Raw genomic sequence first — 23,596 nt, 5'->3', positions numbered from 1 at the left:
TGTCGGCCAATCGCCGCGCTCGGTGGTGAAGAGGCCCAGGCGCTCAGGCCGGGAGCGGAGAAACGGCCGAGCCCTGCGGGACGAGCTGTGCCCATCGGCAGGGGGGCCGGCCCTGGATATGCCGGTCCGAACCGAGGCTAGCAGCACGGCTTCCGGCTCCTCGTCCCTCATCCCGCCACCTCCCATCAACACGCAGCAGCCCGGGGTGGCCACCACCCTGCTGTACAGCGGCTCCAAGTTCCGGGGGCACCAGAAGAGCAAAGGCAACTCGTACGATGTGGAGGTGGTGCTGCAGGTGAGCGGGGGCTGCCTGCACGGAGGGGCGAGACACCGGCTGTGCGGCGTGGGGGCCCGGTGCTCGTCCAGGTGGGGGGCCCGGTGCTTCTCCAGGCGAGGGTGGGGGGTCCCCGGTGCTTCTCCGTGCGAGGGTGGTGGGGGGCCCGGTGCTTCTCCAGGCGAGGGTGGGGGGTCCCCGGTGCCTCTCCAGGCGAGGGTGGGGGGTCCCCGGTGCCTCTCCAGGCGAGGGGGGAGGTCCCCGGTGCTTCTCCAGGCGAGGGTGTTCTCCGGGCGAGGGTGGGGGGTCCCCGGTGCTTCTCCAGGCGAGGGTGGGGGGTCCCCGGTGCTTCTCCGTGCGAGGGTGGTGGGGGGGCCCGGTGCTTCTCCAGGCGAGGGTGGGGGGTCCCCGGTGCCTCTCCAGGCGAGGGTGGTGGGGGGCCCGGTGCTTCTCCAGGTGAGGGGGGGGGCCCTGTGCCTCTCCAGGCGAGCGTGTGGGGTCCCCGGTGCCTCTCCAGGCGAGGGTGGGGGGGGGGGCCCGGTGCCTCTCCGGGCGAGGGTGGGGGGGGCCCGGTGCCTCTCCGGGCGAGGGTGGGGGGGGCCCGGTGCCTCTCCGGGCGAGGGTGGTGGGGCCCGGTGCTTCTCCGGGCGAGGGTGGTGGGGCCCGGTGCTTCTCCGGGCGAGGGTGGTGGGGCCCGGTGCTTCTCCGTGCAAGGGTGTTCTCCGGGCGAGGGTGGTGGGGCCCGGTGCTTCTCCGGGCGAGGGTGGGGGGGGGGGCCCGGTGCTTCTCCGGGCGAGGGTGGGGGGGGGGGGCCCGGTGCTTCTCCGGGCGAGGGTGGGGGGGGGGGCCCGGTGCTTCTCCGGGCGAGGGTGGGGGGGGGGGCCCGGTGCTTCTCCGGGCGAGGGTGGGGGGGGGGGCCCGGTGCTTCTCCGGGCGAGGGTGGGGGGGGGGGCCCGGTGCTTCTCCGGGCGAGGGTGTTCTCCGGGCGAGGGGCCCGGTGCTTCTTCGGGTGGGGGGGCCTGGGTGCTCGTCCAGATGGTGGAGGGGCTCGGGTGTTCTTCCTTTTTCTGCTCCTGTTCCCCTACTCAATATTTTGCCCCCTGGTGTTGTGGCCCCCCTCCCTTCTTATCTTGCACCCCTCACTTTCCTTGGAGACTGCACAGATTGCCCCCTTGTTGTTGCCTTAAAGCGTTATTGGGGCCAGGGGCAGGGGGTCTTCAGCTGCCATCACCACCATTATCCAGGTGCTCGCAGCCCCCTGTGCCTGGGCTGCAGCGATCTCGGAGATGAGCAGCTGCCGGACCCCTCTGATCCTTGGCAATCCTCTGGGCAGGCTGATAGCGTTACCTGACAGCCTCCATCACACGTGTATACTGCCCCCTGTAGGGCGAGAAGCCTCCTCTGTGCCGTTCCATGGCTGCTGTTCTCCCTGTGTAGCCCCCCGCTGTCCTCGCACCTATCCTCTGCTGCATAGTGATGATCCACAGGACTCCGGAGCCGACGATCCGTCACCGCGGAGTCCTGCACAATCCGCACATGTGACTGATACATTGTAACAGAAGTTCAGGAGTGAATGTTCTGCTGAAGGCAGCAAGTTGTTGGGTTTTTTTTTTTTTTTTCGGCTTTCTAACACATTCCTTCTTTCGGTTCTTCATCATTTTCAAGATTTCTATGAATCGAAGCCACTCGGGAACGTCACAATCCGCGGGAATGTCTGGATTTCCCTATAAACATCTCTTATCCTTTAAATCTATTGGTGCCGCTGTGATGATGCCCTGTCTATCAATCATCTGACCGCTGCAGCCAATCACTGGTTTAGCAGTCGTTTTCAGAGTGTGGAATTATACATGTTCACAGCTGTGGGGTCGTTACAGTTGTATCCAGTGTAGACGATACATTACAGCAAGCAGAGATCCTGGGACATGATGTGGGTGACTGGGGTGCAGCGCCCCAGTGGACAGGATGTGTTGTCATAGGGGCCCGGGTGCTATTAACCCTTTTTCTGCTCCGCAGCACGTGGACATGGAGAACGCTTATCTGTGTGGATACTTGAAGATAAAAGGCCTTACTGAGGTGAGTGACCCCATTACTGACAGCCGTGGGGCGCCCTTCTCCTGCGTGCCGTGGGGGTTGCTCTAGATGGCTGGACCAATAGTAGGGAAATGGCGGCCATGATTATTAAAGGGGCGTTTTTTTAATTTTTTGTTTAAAGGCATGGGCTGATTATTTTTAATCATAGGCGGACTCTCCTTACAGCACAGATTGCTTTGTTCGTCCGTCCATGTACCCCCGCCAGGTTCGGAGGGTCACAATATAGATCAGGAAGCCCCTCGGTGACCCCATAAGCTCTTCCTTTTTGCAGCTTGGGGCACTGGGCGCCTCTTTCCTCGTGTGTGCATTTTAGGAGACCTTGAGGGGGCACGGCTGTGATCCTGCCATCTGGACCGCTCAGGGTACAGGAAGCTGCAGGCCACCATATAGCGCGCTGTCCTAGGAGCTGGGTCTCTAGTCGTCCCTCCACCTCTGTGACGGCACTGTCCCTTTTTTTTAAAGGGCTATTCCCATCTCGGATATTTCTGGCTGAGAATCCCTCTTTTCTAAACCCCGTGTCTATCTCTAGCATGGGGAGGTAAGGAGGTGGTCGCCAAGCTCACCTCTTGTCACCTCTATGGGAGCATGCTTGCTTGGCAATTATCAGAACTCCCATAGAAGTGAATGGAGAGGATCACACATGGACGGCCACCTCTGGCCCAGCTCAGCGAGATGCCTCGTCTTTCCCTTTGTCTGGTGTTACAGCTCCCACCTATAGAATCTGCTTTATTCCCTCCTTCATCCTCTTTTCAGGAATACCCGACCCTCACCACCTTCTTTGAAGGGGAGATAATCAGTAGAAAACATCCCTTCTTAACCAGAAAGTGGGACGCGGATGAGGACGTGGACAGGAAGCACTGGGTGAGCGTGGGCAGTATGTGGGCCGGTCACTCTCCGCCGCTCGTATTCTGCCCCCCTGGGCACTGACCCATCGTCTCTCCACACAGGGGAAGTTCCAGGCTTTCTACCAGTACGCCAAAACCTTTAATTCCGATGACTTTGGATTCGAGGAACTGAAAGCCGGCGATTACGTCTTCATGAGGTGGAAGGTGCGTTTTCCTGTAACCTTTCTTAAAAAGACCAGACCCCCCTCATCTATAATGAGAAGGGTGCAGATTATAGACCCCCCCCCCCCCCCCATCTATAACGAGAAGGGTGCAGGTTATAGACACACACCCCCGTCTATAACGAGAGGGGTGCAGATTATAGATCCCCCCCCCGTCTATAACGAGAAGGGTGCAGATTATGGACAACCCCCCCCCCCCCTCGTCTATGACGAGATGGGCGCAGATTATGGACAACACCCCCCCCCCCCCCCCCCCTCTCGTCTATAATGAGATGGGCGCAGATTATGGACAACCCCCCCCCCCCCTCGTCTATAATGAGATGGGCGCAGATTATGGACAACACCCCCCCCCCCCTCGTCTATAACGAGATGGGCGCAGATTATGGACAACCCCCCCCCCCCCCCCTCGTCTATAACGAGATGGGCGCAGATTATGGACAACCTCCCCCTCGTCTATAACGAGATGGGCGCAGATTATGGACAACCCCCCTCGTCTATAACGAGATGGGCGCAGGTTATGGACAACCCCCCCCCCCCTCCCCCCCCCCCCCCCCCGTCTATAACGAGAAGGGCGCAGATTATGGACAACCCCCCCCTCGTCTATAACGAGATGGGCGCAGATTATGGACAACCCCCCTCGTCTATAACGAGATGGGCGCAGATTATGGACAACCCCCCCCCCCCCTCGTCTATAACGAGATGGGCGCAGATTATGGACAACCCCCCCCTCGTCTATAACGAGATGGGCGCAGATTATGGACAACCCCCCCCTCGTCTATAACGAGATGGGCGCAGATTATGGACAACCCCCCCCTCGTCTATAACGAGATGGGCGCAGATTATGGACAACCCCCCCCCCCCCTCGTCTATAACGAGATGGGCGCAGATTATGGACACCCCCCCCCCTCGTCTATAACGAGAAGGGCGCAGATTATGGACAACCTCCCCCTCGTCTATAACGAGAAGGGTGCAGATTATATACCCACCCCTGTCTATAACAAGCAGGGTGCAGATTATAACCCCCCCCCCCTGTCTATAACGAGATGGGCGCAGATTATATACCCACCCCCGTCACTAACGAGCAGGGTGCAGATTATAACACCCCCCCCCCCCCCATCTATAATGAGATGGGTGCAGATTATAGAACCCCCCCCCCCCCCCCTCCCGTCTATATCGAGAAGGGTGTAGATTATATACCCACCCCCGTCTATAACGAGCAGGGTGCAGATTATAACACCCCCCCCCCCCCCCCCATCTATAATGAGATGGGTGCAGATTATAGAACCCCCCCCTCCCGTCTATATCGAGAGGGGTGTAGATTATATACCCACCCCCGTCTATAACGAGCAGGGTGCAGGTTATAACCCCCCCCCCCCCCCCCCCCCGTCTATAACGAGATGGGTGCAGATTATAGACCCCCCCCCCATGCGATTTAGGGTTTACATGGTTTCCTCTCTCTCCTCTGCAGGAACAGTTCCTGGTGCCTGATCACACAATCAAAGACATCAGCGGCGCTTCCTTTGCCGGCTTCTACTACATTTGCTTCCAGAAGTCGGCGGCATCCATAGAGGGTTACTATTATCACCGGAGCTCAGAATGGTGAGCGCTGCAGGGCTCCTAGTGACATTCCTGCAAGAAGAATGTTATGGTCAAAGGCAAAAAAAATTCATATACTTGCACCACCAGAGGGCGCTGTTGTATTGCTAGTGTTTTATTGCACTTGGCACCATATGGCGATGTAATACAGTACCAGTGACGGCAATCTCCATCACACAGCGCAGGTGTATTGCCATCACTTAATGACTACTGTAACGAATCTTCTGCTGTGCAAAGCATTGGACTTGGGCACCCAGTGTCTGTAAATAAGGCTGTTTCCACTCACTTCAATGAGTCTTCTGTTTCTCTTCACCTTGCAGGTATCAGTCCTTAAACCTGACGCATGTCCCAGAACACAGTGCACCCATCTACGAATTCCGGTGACAGGAGCCTGACCTCGCCGCTGCCACCGCCATCACCACCGTCGCACCGACAGAGCGGAGCTGTCCGCACCGAAACCTGCCGTTTCCTAACTGTCCCAGCGACTCTGAGAAGAATGTATGAGTGTTAAAGCAATGACGCGTGCAGCGGCATCCACTCTGTACGCGGGTTTTATTTTAATCCGCTGGGTTTTTTGTTTTAATTTTTTTTTTTTTTTCCTGCTTGACATTACTGCGCCTTCAGCTTTATCCCTCCAAGACTAACATGGACCCCTTTGCCTAAATGCATCCCATTGGACCAGAATATGGATTATTGCATCACGGTGGGGGTGGGTGCTGCGGAAACACCCCTGAACATACGAGCTTCACACTCCATCTGTGGGGGATCTACCCCATTCCTAATACCAATTAGCAAAACTTTCCCCCACCACCACCACCCCGTCCTCCGGTCCCAATGTCAAAAAGGAAAAGGTTTTCGGACTGCAATACGTTTCTCCGTTTTCACATTGAAAATGGGAAATGTCAGATTTTTTTTTTTATATATATCTATAAATATATATTATAAATACACATATATTTAATCAAAGTATAAAAAAAAATTCTATGGATGCCTCCTGAGAGCCGACCGAGCTGCTGAAGATTCAGTTCCGTATTTTGCGGCGGCCTATTTTTCCAGGGTATACGTAAACGGGTGACGGAGACGCGTTGCACCCCCTGCTTGTTCAGTCTCATTTTAATGAATTCTAGATATCCGGGCTTCTCAAGGGTCTGAATGCAAAGTGTGGGAACAGCGCCACCGGCTGGCAGACTGTGCTCACCACAGCTGAATGGGTAATAAAAAATGACCAGCGGCGAGGTGGACTGTTGACGCAAGTGACCATTTTTTTTTATTTTTGCGAGGAGCCTGTTTTTTTGGAGTTGTTGTCGTATTTGCTATGTGTCATGGATTAAAGCGTGGCTGGCTTTTCTCTCTGATTCTCCGCAAGCAAAAAAAAAAAAAAGCTTCAGACTTCTCATCTATTCCACAGTCGCTGCACATTTGTTGAGAAAAAACACTTTAACTTTTTTTTATTTTTAATTCCCCGTCAAAGAGAAACTCTTGCTGTTACACTTCTGACTTGTTGCTTCAATGTGTTATTTACACCGATTAGAATGGATGGAGAGGTCAAATTGATTTTTCTTTTTTTTTATATATATAATACCATAGAGTGGGGCAGAATACTGCCAGGTAAATGTAGGGTTAAATCTAGAGCATCTCTTGCACTAGGGCACATCGCAATGCATTGAGTTCTGGCAGCAACTGGAGCACAAGAACCGATTTGATATTTCATTGCAGCAAATGCACAATAAAGAAAATATAATAAAAAAAAATCTATGATGGGAGGAGGCTTGATCAGCCTGGAAGTGGACGGATACAAGGGCATGGGCCTTTGCCCAATTTCTCAAATGAAGTGACAGCTCTGGGTCTGTTTTAATTGTTGGGCCTGTGTGCACACTGCGCCTTCCACCCCCATAAACTGAACATAATGCACATGTTTCATCTCATTTCACTTCTTTTAACCGCTGCGGGGTTGGTAAAGCGGTCAAAAAGAAGGGCACGATTAGTCATTGGGCTGCTCCAGAGGTTAGAGGGAAAAACGCCGGTGGTGGAGCTTCTGCGAGAATAACGGCGAAACCCACTCCTGGTTTTGGCTTACAAATACTGATGTTAAATACTGACCGAATACTCAATGTGTGAATGTGGCCGAAAGCGATTGATGGGTGGTGGGAAATGCATGTGTCATTTTCCTGGTGGAATCAGCTACAAACTAGGCGCAGTCCAAGCAAAAGGCTCCACAATGACGTATCAGGTCGGGTGCACACAATCTGGAAGTGGCAGCGCTTTGGATGTAGCACATGTCCGCTGCGGCCACAGCTCTGCCGTCTATTGAACGCAGGTGATTCCGCATGTGTTCACCGTGTTCAATACATGGGGGAAATTTTCTCTTGCGGAGACTAGCGTATGGAAAGACGCGCTGCATGTCCGTCTCCGCGAGTGTCTGTGGACGCATAGTGGGCATGGGATTTCTTCTATTCTGTAACGTCTGGACTCTGCGGGTTTGACGTTGCACAAGTACGCAGAATCCAACCCGCAGCAACTCCGGATCGCGGCCACGTACCCTCGGTATGTGCACACGCTGCAGAATGGTGTGCGGATTTTTCCGCACTGATTTTGGGAAAACCGCACTGCAGATGTACTGGTTTTTGTGCGGATTCCTATTATGGAGCAGGTGTAAACCGCTGCGGAATCCGCACGAAGAATTGACCTGCTGCGGAATGTAAACCGCTGCGTTTCCACGCGTTTTTTTTTTCTGCAGCATGTGCACTGCGGATTTTGTTTTCCATAGGTTTACATGGACCTGTAAACTCATGGAAAACTGCTGCGGCTACGCAGCGTGCGCACGTACCCTCAGGGAGAAACAAACCTTCCAAAAGGCTTCAAGACAAAAAAAATACTCCCCAAAGGAGCGTTTCTTGAAGCTATTTCCACTAGAAAACTTCACCTCCACACAAAAAAAAGAAAAACTCCTGATTCCACATCCCCCTAAGGCTACAGTTACACATGGCTGCTACGCTGCAGATTTTCTGCCTGGATTAAGTGGGAGATTTGCTATGTTTTACAGTGACGGCATCATGAATGAGAGATTACCGAGTCGGTAAAGTCTACAATTAACATTTTAAGGGTTTGCCACCCATTTCGAACATATAATGTACTTCCACAATGGAAAATCTGTTGTGTATTATGGTACCAGAAACGTGGATTAGATTTTAAGAAATCTCATCAAAATGCTGCAAATTTGATTTTTTTTCCAGCTTGTTGGCATTTCTGCAGAACTTTGCATGAAGATTGTTTCTATAGATTTGCTGCTAAAATCCAACATCGGAAATGATCCATATGAATGTTCCCTAAATATGTTGCATGTAATTACAATTGCAGGTGGAATTTGTAAGTTTTGCTGCAGATCTCCAGAATAATCAGCAGCGGAAAGCCTAGCATGTGTGCACACGCCCTTATGCTACGAATGCAGGAGACCTTGTCCAGCGCTGAGCCATCGGGCGTTCTGCTACCTCCGTAAAGAACACAACCAATGCCGTGATCTATCCAAAAGCGCTGTGTGAATAGGGTGTGCACACAGGGCTGATTTACTGCTGCATATTGCAAGAAACATCCACATAATGCGTAAAACTAAATGTCGAGTCACGCCGTGGATTTTCTGCAAGAAATCAGCATTTGTGACCGAAATCCACTGACGTGCGTGGCCGCACCGTAATGCAAAGAAACTCCTTTACTGTATGTGCACACAATGGCTTTATTTCCTGCACATTTCACTTAGAACCCTCCTGAAAAAGTGCGAAAAATGGCGAGCGGTGCAAATGTTAAATCCAAAGAGGTTTTCTTATATGATGCTTACCCTTCATCTGTGTTCACACTGTGATTTTTGGGAAAAACTTGAGATGTGTACCCAGATGGGACTGTTCTGATCAGGAGATCCTCGGCCGATCCGGAACTAGCGGTCCATGCAAGGACCATGAAATTCCGATGTCCAAATCCGGCCCTAATATGGGATCTAGTGAACAAATGTGAATTTTTTTCTGGAACGGATCTGCTTTAAAAAAAAAAAACTAAAAAAGCGCTAAATTAATACTTTGACTCTTTTTATTCGGTTCAGCTTTTTGAGTGCTTTTTTTTTCCCACTTTCAAGGTTTGAAAAACTGTTTTTTAGAAAATAAAGTGCATGTCTCGTTGTATTGGATCCTGATTAGAGATGAGCGGACCCGTGGAAGTTTCAGTTTTGGTACCCGATCCAAAGTTTGGTTCTGGTATCAGAGTTGGACCCGAACTTTGGATCTGGGGAAAAAAAATTCTTGTCTCTCTCATCCCATTCTTATCTCTCTCACCCCTGACTTTCCCTGAAACACCAAACACAACAGACTTTAGGGAGAAGTCTGCGTTCGGAGTTCACCGCCGGACGCTATTGTGCAGTATGATCCCTGAACTTTTGGGTTCGGCTTCGCTCAGCTCTAAATCTGATAACAAAACCGCTCCAAACTAGGCGTTGTCCTGTCAAAAGACTAAGGCTGTGTGCACACGATGCGGATTTAGTGCGGATCCACAGCGTTTTTTTCCGTGCAGATTCGCAAAGTGATTTACAGTACAACGTAAATCGATAGGAAAAAAAAAAATGTGCTGATGGTGCGGAAAATTCCGCATGAAAAACGCTGCGGATCAAAAGAAGGAGCATGTCACTTCTTTTGTGCGGATCTGCAGCGTTTCTGCACCCTTCCATTATAGAAATCCGCAGGGGTAAAAAATGCATCAAGTCTGCAACAAAAACGCACAAAATCCGCATAAAAAACGCGTCAAATCTGCACCTGCGTTTTCTGCCAGGAGATGCGGATTTTGTGCTGAAACTTCTGCACCCCAATCCGCAACGTGTGCACACAGCCTTAAAAAAAACAACATTAGGCTGCCGTCACACGTTCAGTATTTGGTCAGTATTTTACATCAGTATTTGCAGCCAAAACCATGAGTGGGACAATTAGAGGAAAAGTGTAATGGAAACATGTGCCCCACTTCTGTATTTATCACCCACTCCTGGTTTTGGCTTACAAATACTGATGTAAAATACTGACCAAATACTGCTAGTGTGACGGCAGCCTTAAAGGAAGAAAAACTCCCAAAATCGCTTCAGGAAACTAAAAACTTCTCAAAGAAGGGTCATTTTCTGAAGCAGATTCCATTTAAAAACTCAGAATCTTCAACTGCCTCAAACACATTTTTAGACTTGGTCAATAACTGCAAGTTTTTCAAGCAAAAAAACGCTTCAGAAAAGGGAGTCGTGGGTGAAATTTTTCTTTTCCTGAAGAGGTTTTGAAGAGTTCTTTTCAGCCTTTTAATTGGATAATGCCTTTTTTAAAGAAGTTTCCTTCAGTATCCGCTACAAAAAAAAGTGATCTTCCCTTTTTTTTTTCTACCAGGTCCTCTTAAGTTCACAAAACTGAACAGCAAAAATAATTTGGACAAGTTTTCTACGTTTTTTAAGGAGGATTTTGGACAGGATTCGCTGCGAAAACTCGTCCACATTCCATAATGTTATGTTCACAATGAGATTTCTTTTTTTTTCCAGAAGTTTTTGGAGCAGAAACGCTCCAAAATCCTCAAGTCTATATGCACGCAGAGGTTTTGGAGCAGAAATGGGCTATATACCCGCTGAGTTTTGGGAGTTTATTCCTTGCAGGAACCTGTGCCGTACCTCCCAAGTTTTTGAAGAGTTTTGCATTTTTGAGGAATTGGAAAAGTTTCTTCTCAGTTTCTGCTCTCAAACCTCCCCGAAATACTCCGCGTGCACAAAGCCACCGAGCGTCAACGATCCAATTCTCAACTCACTTTCCATTCAATTTCTGCTCCAAACAATCAGCAAAAATATTTTTTCCCCTCTGTGGTGATTTTTTTTTTGTCTTGAAATGTTTTATCTGTGTTTTTGAGGAGTCTTTTGTTTTTTCTTATTTTTTTACGATTTTCTCCCATTTTTTTTTATAAACCTGTTAAGCAATGAATAAAATGTTCGCGTTCTTATGGCAACAAAATTAAAAAGGCCTCAAGCGCTTGTGGGTTTTTGTTGTTTTTAAAGCCTCATTGACGTCTATTGTAAATTATGGAGCGGCTCCATGTTGGAAAACACCTCAGGAATGGTTCTGGTCACTTTACATCAAACTCTTGGCGTTTTTAAAAACCTGAAACTAGGGGAATATGCCACGGTCTGCTGACTGTGATGGCGTGCGTCACGTCAAAGGCCAGGGCACTTCTGTAGGAGCCCATCTTGTCTCTGGGCCAAAATGAGGGCGGGGAAGTGACACAGAGCTGCCAGGCGTCTCTGTGCTCAGATTAATATCAATTTTATCCCAAATAATCTGGTCCAGATTATTACACCCTGACAACTGTTGCTAAGGAGTGCATTCCTAACAACCAAGCTGTCCACTATCACAGAGCTAGTCAGGAACAACCCCTTTCACTGCCCATACAGCTTAAGCCCAAATATGAGCACAAAATCCTCTTTAGTCTCCCTGAGAACAGGTAAAACAATGTAGAAAGTATGCTGATGGGGTGTCAGGCCCCGTGATTAGACCGACAAACTAATTTTGGGATAAACAAGTACCAAGTGTGCCTTTATTTGTGCATTTAGTCTCAAAATCAACCACTTGTATAATGTGTCAAAGGAGACATAAGAGCAAAAATGAAGGGAAGAATGCCCTTACTAAAGATGGCGACCGAGTGACGGGCGCCGGCTAATGACGTCAGCTAGAAGCTCCGCCCTTCCCCGGCTCCAGTGTGCTTGGCTGCTTCCTTTCACGTCTGTGCTGGCAGCAGTGAGGAGGCCGCAGACATGGGGATCCTGGAGAAGATCTCCGAGATCGAGAAGGAGATCGCCAGGACCCAGAAGAACAAGGGTGAGATGGGGGGAAGGGGCTGCACTGGGGAGTGAGGGACCCTGCATGTGTCACTATAAGGGGATATGGTCAGGTGACCCTGCAAATAGTGGGGAGGACCCTGCATGTGTCACTATAAAGGGGATACAAATAGGGGGGTATAGAGGGGAGGAATGGGCTCCTGTACTGGTTATAGGGGGATATAGTGGGGGGGATCCTGTACTGGTTATAGGGGGATATAGTGGGGGGGATCTTGTACTGGTTATAGGGGGGTGTAGTGGGGGGGACCCTGTACTGGTTATAGGGAGATGTAGTGGGGGGGACCCTGCACTGGTTATACGGGGCGTGTAGTGGGGGGGACCCTGCACTGGTTATAGGGGGATATAGTGGGGGGGACCCTGTACTGGTTATACGGGGGGTGTAGTGGGGGGGACCCTGCACTGGTTATAGGGGGATATAGTGGGGGGGACCCTGTACTGGTTATAGGGGGATGTAGTGGGGGGGACCCTGTACTGGTTATACGGGGGGTGTAGTGGGGGGGACCCTGCACTGGTTATAGGGGGATATAGTGGGGGGGACCCTGTACTGGTTATAGGGGGATGTAGTGGGGGGGACCCTGCACTGGTTATACGGGGGGTGTAGTGGGGAGGACCCTGCACTGGTTATAGGGGGATATAGTGGGGAGGACCCTGCACTGGTTATAGGGGGATATAGTGGGGAGGACCCTGTACTGGTTATATGGGGGGTGTAGTGGGGAGGACCCTGTACTAGTTATAGGGGGATATAGTGGGGGGACCCTGCACTGGTTATAGAGGGGTATAATGGGGGGACCCTGCACTAGTTATAGAGGGGTGTAGTGGGGAGGACCCTGCACAGGTTATATGGGGGGTGTAGTGGGGAGGACCCTGTACTGGTTATAGGGGGATATAGTGGGGAGGACCCTGCACTGGTTATAGGGGGATATAGTGGGGAGGACCCTGTACTGGTTATATGGGGGGTGTAGTGGGGAGGACCCTGTACTAGTTATAGGGGGATATAGTGGAGGGGACCCTGCACTGGTTATAGAGGGGTATAATGGGGGGACCCTGCACTAGTTATAGAGGGGTGTAGTGGGGAGGACCCTGCACAGGTTATATGGGGGGTGTAGTGGGGAGGACCCTGTACTGGTTATATGGGGGGTGTAGTGGGGAGGACCCTGTACTGGTTATAGGGGGATATAGTGGGGAGGACCCTGCACTGGTTATAGGGGGATATAGTGGGGAGGACCCTGTACTGGTTATATGGGGGGTGTAGTGGGGAGGACCCTGTACTAGTTATAGGGGGATATAGTGGGGGGGACCCTGCACTGGTTATAGAGGGGTATAATGGGGGGACCCTGCACTAGTTATAGAGGGGTGTAGTGGGGAGGACCCTGCACAGGTTATATGGGGGGTGTAGTGGGGAGGACCCTGTACTGGTTATAGGGGGATATAGTGGGGAGGACCCTGTACTGGTTATATGGGGGGTGTAGTGGGGAGGACCCTGCTCTAGTTATATGTGGGGTGTAGTGGGGAGGACCCTGTACTGGTTATATGGGGGGTGTAGTGGGGAGGACCCTGCACTGGTTATACGGGGGGTGTAGTGAGGAGGACCCTGTACTGGTTATACAGGGGAGTGTAGTGGGGAGGACCCTGTACTGGTTATACAGGGGGGTGTAGTGGGGAGGACCCTGTACTGGTTATACGGGGGGTGTAGTGGGGAGGACCCTGCACTGGTTATACGGGGGGTGTAGTGGGGAGGACCCTGCACTGGTTATAGGGGGATTTAGTGGGGAGGACCCTGCACTGGTTATACGGGGGGTGTAGTGGGGAGGACCCTGCACTGGTTATAGGGGGATTTAGTGGGGAGGACCCTGCACTGGTTATACGGGGGGTGTAGTGGGGAGGACCCTGTAGTTGTTAGTGGGGGGATGCTACACTGGTTAGTACATGGCCGCCTATGATCTCTTCCTCCTTGTCTTCCAGCCACTGAGTATCACTTGGGATTGCTGAAGGCGAAGCTCGCCAAGTACAGAGCCCAGCTCCTGGAGCCCTCCAAATCTGCTGCCGCCAAAGGCGAGGGCTTCGATGTGATGAAATCTGGAGATGCCCGAGTGGCGCTGATCGGGTTCCCCTCTGTGGGTAAGGTCGGTAACCCCCCTGATCCCTTGTGACCGCTGTACTCTAAATCTGCATAACAGCATCAATCTGCCATAGAGCAGACCTGATCACACCCAGAGCTGCATCCTAAATGTTGGCTGCCACCTGCATTGTGCAGAGCCGCACCGCAGTGATGACGTCCTATAGTGCTCGCTATGGTCCTGCATAGTGAAGGATGTGGCGTCTCCTGGTATATCCCGCACTTGGCCTCTTGGGGGCAGCAGTGTCATCCGGCATCTTAAAGGGGTATTTCACCCACTAACAGATCATCTATCCACTGTGAATGTGATGTGTTACGTCACAGGGTACAGATGCCCGGTATTTCTCCAGTCACAGCCGACCAGTTAGGAGGAGACTGACTAGATCCTTAGTCGCCCTTGCTCAGTGCTGCCCCCTATTCAGAATCTATGGATGTTTCATAAACCGCTGAGCACCGCACAGAATTGTGAATGCAGCTCTGGATGTGACTGGAGTATGATGATAAAACTATTTACAGTGTTCTTTGAATGATTTTTGGAATTTTAATGTTTTTTTTTTCCAGTCCACGTTTTTGAGTCTGATGACCTCCACCGCCAGTGAGGCTGCCTCCTATGAGTTCACCACGCTGACCTGCATCCCGGGAGTGATAGAGGTGACAATGATTGGACTTCTGCATGATTTTATTTATTTATTTTTTACCGTACCGTTTTCAAGATCTCTGCTTGCTTTTATTAACCCCTTAGTGACGGAACCAATTTTGACCTTTAATGGCCAAGCCAATTTTTTACAATTCTGACCGCTGTCACTTTATGTGCTAATAACTCCCGAATCCCACTGGTTCTGAGATTGTTTTCTCGTGACATATTGTACTTTATGATAGTGGTAACATTTCTTCAATATGACTTCGCTAATTTATGGGAAAAAAAAGGAAATTTGGCCAAAATGTAGAAAATTTTGCAATTTTTAAACTCTTAATTTTTATGCCCTTAAATCAGAGAGTCATATCACACAAAATAGTTAATAACAAACATTTCCCGCACGTCTACTTTACATCAGCACAATTTTGGAAATTTTTTTATTAGGTAGTTATAAGGGTTAAAAGTTGACCAGCGATTTCTCATTTTGAAACAAAATTTACAAACCCATTTTTTTTAGGGACCACCTCACATTTTAAGTGACTACGAGGGGTCTATATGACAGAAGGTACCCAAAAGCGACACCATTCTAAATACTGCACCCCTCCGGGTGCTCAACACCACATTCAAGAAGTTTATTAACCCTTCAGGTGCTTCACAGGAACTGAAGCAATGTGTAAGGAAAACATTAACATTTAACTATTTTCACACAAAAAATTATTTTAGACCCAAACTTTTTTACTTTCACAAGGGTAACAGGAAAAAAAGGGGCCACAACGTTTGTTGTGCAGTTTCTCCTGAGTACGCCGATACCCCGTATGTGGGGGTACACTACTATGTGGGCGCACGGCAGAGCTCAGAAGGGAGGGAGCGCCATTTGACTTTGTGAATCAATGGCGGGCCCCATGTTGTGTTTGTAGCCCCCCCTGATGCGCCTAAACAGTGTAAACCCCCCCCCCCCCCCCCCACATGTGACCTTATTTTGGAAACCACACCCCTCAAGGATTTTTTCCAGGGGTATAGTGAGCATTTTGAATCCATGGTTACAACACATTAGGTTAGGTTGTTGGACATCCCAAAAAAATCTATGCAGGGATCCGCAATAGTCGGTGCCTCCGATTTCGCTCTCCATTGGTATGTTAGATCAATTCAGGGGAGAGAGAAATGAACTGTAAATCAATCTTCAAAAGAAAAAAAAATGGGGTCTCCGTTATTCACTGAATAGCAGCGATCACATGACAGGAGACTGTAAAAACCAGTTTGGATCATGTTCTCTCTCGGAGACCCCAGAGATTTTCTGACGCTGGGGGGGGGGGCGCTATACCCTTATTTCTCAGCGCCGTTAAAAAGCGGCGCTGAGGAATAAGTACCCTTAACTGATATCGACGGTCATTAAAGGGGTTAAATTAGAAGTATTAGATACCGTAAAGCCACTGAATGAACTTCTGAATGTCCCCATTCACTGACAACAAGCAGAGCTCTGCTTTAGCTCTTTATACATATAAACTGGGGAAAGCACCTGTGGTTTGGGCCGTCCGTGATACATTTCTGTGCTTTCAGTACAAAGGAGCGAACATCCAGCTGTTGGATCTGCCGGGAATTATCGAAGGTGCAGCGCAAGGTGAGGGCTAGCTCTTGCGTTCACAGACCAGGACCCCGGTGCTCCTGATAATCGCCTGTGATGCTCTGCATGAACGGGGCACGCTGCATCGTCCATAATGCACCCTATACCATATCCCCCTGTAGGGAAGGGCAGAGGTCGCCAGGTCATTGCTGTCGCTCGGACATCGGACGTGGTCATTATGATGCTGGATGCCACGAAAGGTGAAGTCCAGAGGTGAGCAGTCCGCGGCGGGCACCAGATCACGCCCTGCTGGCACGTGGTGGGCACTCCTATCGTACGCTCACTGTCGTGACTTTCTTTTCACCAGATCCTTATTGGAGAAAGAGCTGGAGTCTGTGGGTATACGACTGAACAAGGAAAAGCCCAATATATACTTTAAGGTAAGTGATTGGAAAATACATTGTCACGGGGGTCTGCAGTTCTCGTAAGGTCGGGGGTACTGAGAAGGAATATGGGGTTCATGGAGCTGACTTTTTTTTTTTTTTTTTTGCGTAATTTTGACTATTTTCTTACTAATCTCCTCCCAGTATAATAATGTATATATAGATAGATCCCATTACACAAAGTTCGGGGTCCGTAGATGTAATGTAAGCGTTGAGTGAACCGATCGGTGGGTTTCACGCGTGATTTCTTAGTTGTTGCCAAACATTTCTGGACTGAATTTGATGAGCGGTGCCTGGATGCCGCTGCTGCCGCTTATCCTCACAGGGACCATACAGCGGAGCAAAAAATAATAATCGCCCTATTAGCTTGTCAGTGGATCCTGACGAAACATGGGCAACTTAATATGCTGCATTTTTAGAAAAATGTTGTAGAAAGAGAAAAAAAAACTGTGCCAAAATTTGAAGCAAAGAAATTGTCACTTCTTTCCTTTTTATTTTTTTTGCTCCATATCATAAATAGATAAGTTTCTGCTCTGGTATAGTAGTAGAATTTCTGCATAAAGTGGCGCCACTCGCCAATAATGCTTGATTATTCCATGCCGAAACAAGATTCTACATCGGCGATGGCCGTTTCGCACTTATAGCGCTTCCTCATTCACACTGTTGTAATTTTCTTTTTTTTAATTTATTGCTAGCCCAAGAAAGGAGGCGGCATCTCGTTCAACTCGACTCTCCCCCTGACCCAGTGCTCCGAGAAGCTGGTACAGCTCATTCTGCACGAATACAGTATCCTTCCTGCTTGCCGCAATGTATCTGTCCATATAGTGGAGGAGGCTGAGTGCACGGTGGTCCTGCCATACAGATCCTCGGATCCTGCCCCTAAACGTTATGGTCCTAGAGAATGGTGACTGACAGTACGGGGTTCTATCTGACGGCAGCCATCTTTGCACAATACAAAGGATGGGAAGTAGAGGATTTCTATGATCCATGATTGGTCTCTGCATTAGAATCCTTCATGTATCATTATTGCTGGGGAGCTGCATACACCTAAACCATACATTCACCCACCGCAACCTATAGATTGGACCTTAATGAGCTTTTCACCAGAAATGTTCAACGCCGAGGTGCTGTTTCGGGAGGATTGCAGCCCGGATGACTTCATAGATGTCATTGTGGGGAACAGGGTGTACATGCCGTGTCTGTATGTAAGTAGATGAGAAATATTCAGCACGTCTCCTTTCACACCGATTGGGCCGTATCTGCACGGAGGACCCATTTATTATTATATTCTACAGGGTTTTGATGTGACAGATAGTAGTATGGAGGAGTTGGTATTGCTCTGTTCAGTAACCCCCTTATTGTCCTCCCCATATATCATCTATAGGTGTATAATAAAATAGATCAGATCTCCATGGAGGAGGTGGACAGACTGGCCCGGCAGCCACACAGCGTGGTCATCAGGTGAGAAGTTGAGTCTTCTATGGCTTTTCTGACATCCCATCCTTATCTGGCTTTTTCCACGCCCCCTCTCTGGCTTTTTCCACGCCCCCTCTCTGGCTTTTTCCACGCCCCCTCTCTGGCTTTTTCCACGCCCCCTCTCTGGCTTTTTCCACGCCCCCTCTCTGGCTTTTCCCGCATTCCATCCCTCTCTAGCTTTTTCCGCATCCCATCCCTCTCTAGCTTTTTCCCGCGTCCCATCCCTCTCTGGCTTTTCCCGCATCCCATCACTCTCTAGCTTTTTCCCGTGTCTCATCCCTCTCTGGCTTTTTCTCGCATCCCATCCCTCTCTAGCTTTTTCCCGTGTCTCATCCCTCTCTGGCTTTTTCTCGCATCCCATCCCTCTCTGGCTTTTCCCACGCCCCCTCTCTGGCTTTTCCCACGCCCCCTCTCTGGCTTTTTCTCGCGTCCCATCCCTCTCTGGCTTTTTCTCGCGTCCCATCCCTCTCTGGCTTTTTCTCGCGTCCCATCCCTCTCTGGCTTTTTCTCGCGCCCCATCCCTCTCTGGCTTTTGCTCACGCCCCATCCCTCTCTGGCTTTTTCTCGCGTCCCATCCCTCTCTGGCTTTTGCTCGCGTCCCATCCCTCTCTGGCTTTTGCTCGCGTCCCATCCCTCTCTGGCTTTTTCTCGCGTCCCATCCCTCTCTGGCTTTTTCTCGCGTCCCATCCCTCTCTGGCTTTTTCTCGCGTCCCATCCCTCTCTGGCTTTTTCTTTTTCAGTTGTGGAATGAATCTGAACCTGGACTATTTACTGGAAATGTTATGGGAATATTTGGCACTTACCTGTATCTACACTAAGAAGCGAGGAGGTAATGATGTTTTACTCTCTCCCCAGCCAGTTGGATGCTTTTTTTATGTCTGAACTATCTAGTAAGGGTTAATTAAGTTCCCTTCCACCTTTACTGAGTGGACTATACATAAGCTCCTTTTGCTCTGACCTTAATGCGTGACAAGAACCGATGAGTGAATTCACTGGGAACTCTGCAATGCTTCATGTTCCCTGTGGAGGCGCTGTGGGGAAATGAACACTTGCTGCCACCAGCAGTGAGAACCTGTGATCTTATCTCCCTCTTCATCCACAGAGCGGCCTGATTTTGCAGATGCCATCATCCTCCGTAAAGGCGCCTCTGTGGAGCACGTGGTAAGAATTCCTCTTCTTGTTTGCGGCACTTTTATAGGCGTTTAGTCCTACTCTATAATAACCAAGGACACTTTCTCGGCAATTATTAAAACCAATAAATTGCAGAAAAAAGATACCTTCTGTTTGTATGTCATTTGTCAATTTCGGGGGATCGGTTTACACCAAAAACTTGTGGAAATGGATTCATAAATGGCGCTGCTGTGCGTGATTCAGGTTCTGTTTTGGTGTCGTATCCCAGTTCACTGGTGAGGATTTGCCCGTATATTAATAATATCGGAGCAGATCAGACTGTAAAGTCACACGAAGAAAACTGGTCAAAAATGGAAGTGTCCAAATTTATGTTACAGCAAGTCTGAATTTAGTGCCACTTCAAAATGGATTTGTCACCAGAAGACAGTCAAAATGCATATAATATTAAACCGTTATTGGACCTGATGAGGCTCATGTACTTACCTTGATAATGTCAGAAAGCCTGTATCATTTTTTTTTTTCTTTACACCGTGCCCACTCCTCACTGTCCCTCCTCCCTGCTGCTGCTGACTCTCCATCTATTCTGATGGACAGCTCTTCAGTGTACATCCTAACTGCTGCTGAATCTCCATCGATCTAGTTTTATTGATGTCTCCCCTCACTGTCCCTCCTGCTGCTGAATTTTCGTTTATCTTGATGGACAGCCCCTCACTGTCCCTCCTCCCTGCTGCTGCTGAATCTACATCTATCCTGATGGAGAGACCCTCACTGTCCCTCTTCCCTGCTGCTGCTGAATCTACATCTATCCTGATGGACAGCCCCTCACTGTCCCTCCTCCCTTCTGCTTCTGAATCTGATGGACAGCTCCTCACTGTCCCTCCTACCTGCTGATGCTGATTCTCCTCCCTCCTATCCTGACTAACAGCTTTTCTCTGCTGCTGAAATCTCACACTGCTTAGTACAAGCTGCAGCTGTCAGTCATCCTGGCCGACTGGAGACTGAATACTTTTGGATGCTCATTTTAATCAAAATTATACATCCAGATTTTCAAAGTAAGCACACGAGTCTCCTCAGATGTAAGAGATCTAATTAATAACCTATGCAGGTTGCACTGTAAAATATTTCTTGTTTTTTTCCCCATTCACAGTCCTTGTATAACAGATGTTTAAACTAACAGGAGGAGAGGAGAGCTGGGGCTGTGCATGTTGGCAGAGGAGGAGAGTAGAGCTGGGGCTGTGCATGTTGGCAGAGGAGGAGAGGAGAGCTGGGGCTGTGCATGTTGGCAGAGGAGGAGAGGAGAGCTGGGGCTGTGCACGTTGGCAGAGGAGGAGAGGAGAGCTGGGGCTGTGCATGTTGGCAGAGGAGGAGAGGAGAGCTGGGGCTGTGCATGTTGGCAGAGGAGAGGAGAGCTGGGGCTGTGCACGTTGGCAGAGGAGGAGAGGAGAGCTGGGGCTGTGCATGTTGGCAGAGGAGGAGAGGAGAGCTGGGGCTGTGCATGTTGGCAGAGGAGGAGAGGAGAGCTGGGGCTGTGCATGTTGGCAGAGGAGGAGAGGAGAGCTGGGGCTGTGCATGTTGGCAGAGGAGGAGAGGAGAGCTGGGGCTGTGCATGTTGGCAGAGGAGGAGAGCTGGGGCTGTGCATGTTGGCAGAGGAGGAGAGGAGAGCTGGGGCTGTGCATGTTGGCAGAGGAGGAGAGGAGAGCTGGGGCTGTGCATGTTGGCAGAGGAGGAGAGGAGAGCTGGGGCTGTGCATGTTGGCAGAGGAGGAGAGGAGAGCTGGGGCTGTGCATGTTGGCAGACTCTAAGTCATAGCTCCATGGCTGCTAATAGCGGATGCTATAACCTTGCAGCCTTCATTCTATCAGACAACGCATACACTCTGTTACCTTTCAAATATATGTTTGTTTTTTTTCCAGTGTCACCGGATTCACAGGACGCTCACCAGCCAGTTTAAATATGCACTAGTTTGGGTGAGTATATAGTTAATATGCCTTACTGCTTTATTGTCCTTGATTAGAAAAATATCACTGCTGTCTGCCTAAAATAGCACCACCCCATCCACAGACTGCAGATCAGTCCCATTAATTAACTGCCTTATGATGGCAGGATAAATAATAGCTGCTGTGTAGGCTGGAGAATGGAGAACAGTGAGTGCAGCTCTGGAGTATAATACAGAATGTAACTCAGGATCAGTAATGTATGTACACAGTGACTGCACCAGCAGAATAGTGAGTGCAGCTCTGGAGTATAATACAGAATGTAACTCAGGATCAGTAATATATGTACACAGTGACTGCACCAGCAGAATAGTGCGTGCAGCTCTGGAGTATAATACAGGGTGTAACTCAGGATCAGTAATGTATGTACACAGTGACTGCACCAGCAGAATAGTGAGTGCAGCTCTGGAGTATAATACAGAATGTAACTCAGGATCAGTAATATATGTACACAGTGACTGCACCAGCAGAATAGTGCGTGCAGCTCTGGAGTATAATACAGGGTGTAACTCAGGATCAGCAATGTAATGTATGTACACAGTGACTGCACCAGCAGAATAGTGAGTGCAGCTCTGGGGTATAATACAGGAGGTAACTCAGGATCAGTAATGTAATGTATGTACACAGTGACTGCACCAGCAGAATAGTGAGTGCAGCTCTGGGGTATAATACAGGATGTAACTCAGGATCAGTAATGTAATGTATGTACACAGTGACTGCACCAGCAGAATAGTGAGTGCAGCTCTGGGGTATAATACAGGAGGTAACTCAGGATCAGTAATATAATGTATGTACACAGTGACTGCACCAGCAGAATAGTGAGTGCAGCTCTGGGATATAATACAGGAGGTAACTCAGGATCAGTAATGTAATGTATGTACACAGTGACTGCACCAGCAGAATAGTGAGTGCAGCTCTGGAGTATAATACAGGATGTAACTCAGGATCAGTAATGTAATGTATGTACACAGTGACTGCACCAGCAGAATAGCTAGTGCAGCTCTGGAGTATAATACAGGATAAGTAAGGCATTTACACAGTGATCTTGACTGTAGGGCCCGGTTGCATTGATATTAGCAAATTTTGTAATCTGGATAGTAGTTCAACCTTCAAAATGGTGGCCTAGTAGGATACATTTTGTTAACTTCCGATGGGATTTTATAGCTATTTCTGACATTTTTCTTTTGTATTTTTAGGGAACCAGCACCAAGTACAGCCCGCAGAGAGTCGGACTGACGCACAACATGGACCATGAAGACGTCATCCAAATAGTCAAGAAATAAAATGGCTGACAACACCTACACCTAGAAGTTACGTACTGCTGCCTTTATACCCTCTGATTAAATCCCCCCAAAAAACGACATAACATGCCTGAAACACAACACTCAATGTTACGGCTGTGTTCTCTGGAATGGACACTGTTGATATCGGAGCCATGCATCACCCCAACCGCATTACTTCAGGACCTGGAGCCCGATTCTGGCAGTTAGCAAATACACAATCTCTGTACCTTGGCGACTGGTCTAATTTGTGTTTCTTTGCGAGGTTTTTGGGGCACCATTTATTAAAATTGTCTGAGAGGAAACCTGGCCCTTGGCAGCCAATCATATCTCTGCTTTTAGGTCTGCCGCCATTGTGAACAAATGAAAGGTTTGCTGTGATTGGTTGCTATGGGCAGCAATGTTGAGTTTTCTGTCAATCCTGACTTATTTCGGGGACATAAAATACATTTAAACAGCAATTTTATGAGGAAAATCATTTTATTTTTTTATGTTTTTATTTCTACAATTTTTCATTGTGAAGTAAAAATGACCTGGCAAGATGTCTCTGCAGATCAGTACGATTATTGCCATAAATTAAATTTATTTTTTATTATTATTATTCCTTCCTACCGCTAGTTTCACTTCCTCTTTCCTCCAGGAGGCTTGAAATTGCTATCATTTCATCGATTGTACAATATATGAGCTGGTGGTGGTTAGCTGCATGGAAAAGTGGCAACAAAAGCTAAAAAGTAAAAAAAAAAAAAAAATCAACAAAAAGTCTCCTCCCAATAAAATAAGACGCAAACCCTCAATCAACATAAAATGAAAACGTCACCGGTCCTGTAAAATGGCGACTTTTTACGTTTTGTATACTAATTTCTGTTTGTTTGGTTGTTTTTTTACACATTTTTGAATTTTTGTTTTTGTTTTTTTCAGATTTTTTTTAATACTAATTTTTGTTTTTCTATATAATTTTGATATAGTTTTTTAATTTAATTTTTGTAGTTTTTGAAAGAAAAAAAATTAACTTAAAAAAAAATAACCTTCAAGTTTTTTATT

At 48.9% G+C, this 23,596-nt stretch overlaps 2 protein-coding genes across 2 annotated transcripts; both read left to right on the top strand.

Annotated features, from left to right (window-relative positions):
* Window positions 1-9: 9 nt before the first annotated feature.
* On the top strand, window positions 10-6,938 carry GID4 (GID complex subunit 4 homolog). The gene is made up of 6 exons (XM_069734679.1): window positions 10-295; window positions 2,288-2,347; window positions 3,119-3,226; window positions 3,313-3,414; window positions 4,900-5,030; window positions 5,348-6,938. Exons 1-6 carry the CDS (start codon window positions 119-121, stop codon window positions 5,409-5,411), a joined length of 642 nt encoding a protein of 213 aa, XP_069590780.1. The 5' UTR covers window positions 10-118; the 3' UTR covers window positions 5,412-6,938.
* Window positions 6,939-11,747: 4,809 nt separating this feature from the next.
* Window positions 11,748-23,016, top strand: DRG2 (developmentally regulated GTP binding protein 2). The gene is made up of 13 exons (XM_069734678.1): window positions 11,748-11,896; window positions 13,879-14,039; window positions 14,594-14,683; window positions 16,227-16,287; window positions 16,413-16,503; window positions 16,598-16,670; window positions 17,369-17,459; window positions 17,781-17,878; window positions 18,058-18,134; window positions 18,890-18,978; window positions 19,252-19,310; window positions 21,195-21,248; window positions 22,472-23,016. The coding sequence occupies exons 1-13, from the start codon at window positions 11,833-11,835 to the stop codon at window positions 22,556-22,558; spliced, it is 1,095 nt and encodes a 364-aa protein (XP_069590779.1). The 5' UTR covers window positions 11,748-11,832; the 3' UTR covers window positions 22,559-23,016.
* Window positions 23,017-23,596: the final 580 nt, after the last annotated feature.

The sequence above is a fragment of the Ranitomeya imitator genome, chromosome 7 (genome assembly GCF_032444005.1).
Source record: "Ranitomeya imitator isolate aRanImi1 chromosome 7, aRanImi1.pri, whole genome shotgun sequence".
NCBI classification, from domain to species: domain Eukaryota; kingdom Metazoa; phylum Chordata; class Amphibia; order Anura; family Dendrobatidae; genus Ranitomeya; species Ranitomeya imitator.
This window is presented reverse-complemented; position numbering and strand designations above follow the sequence as displayed.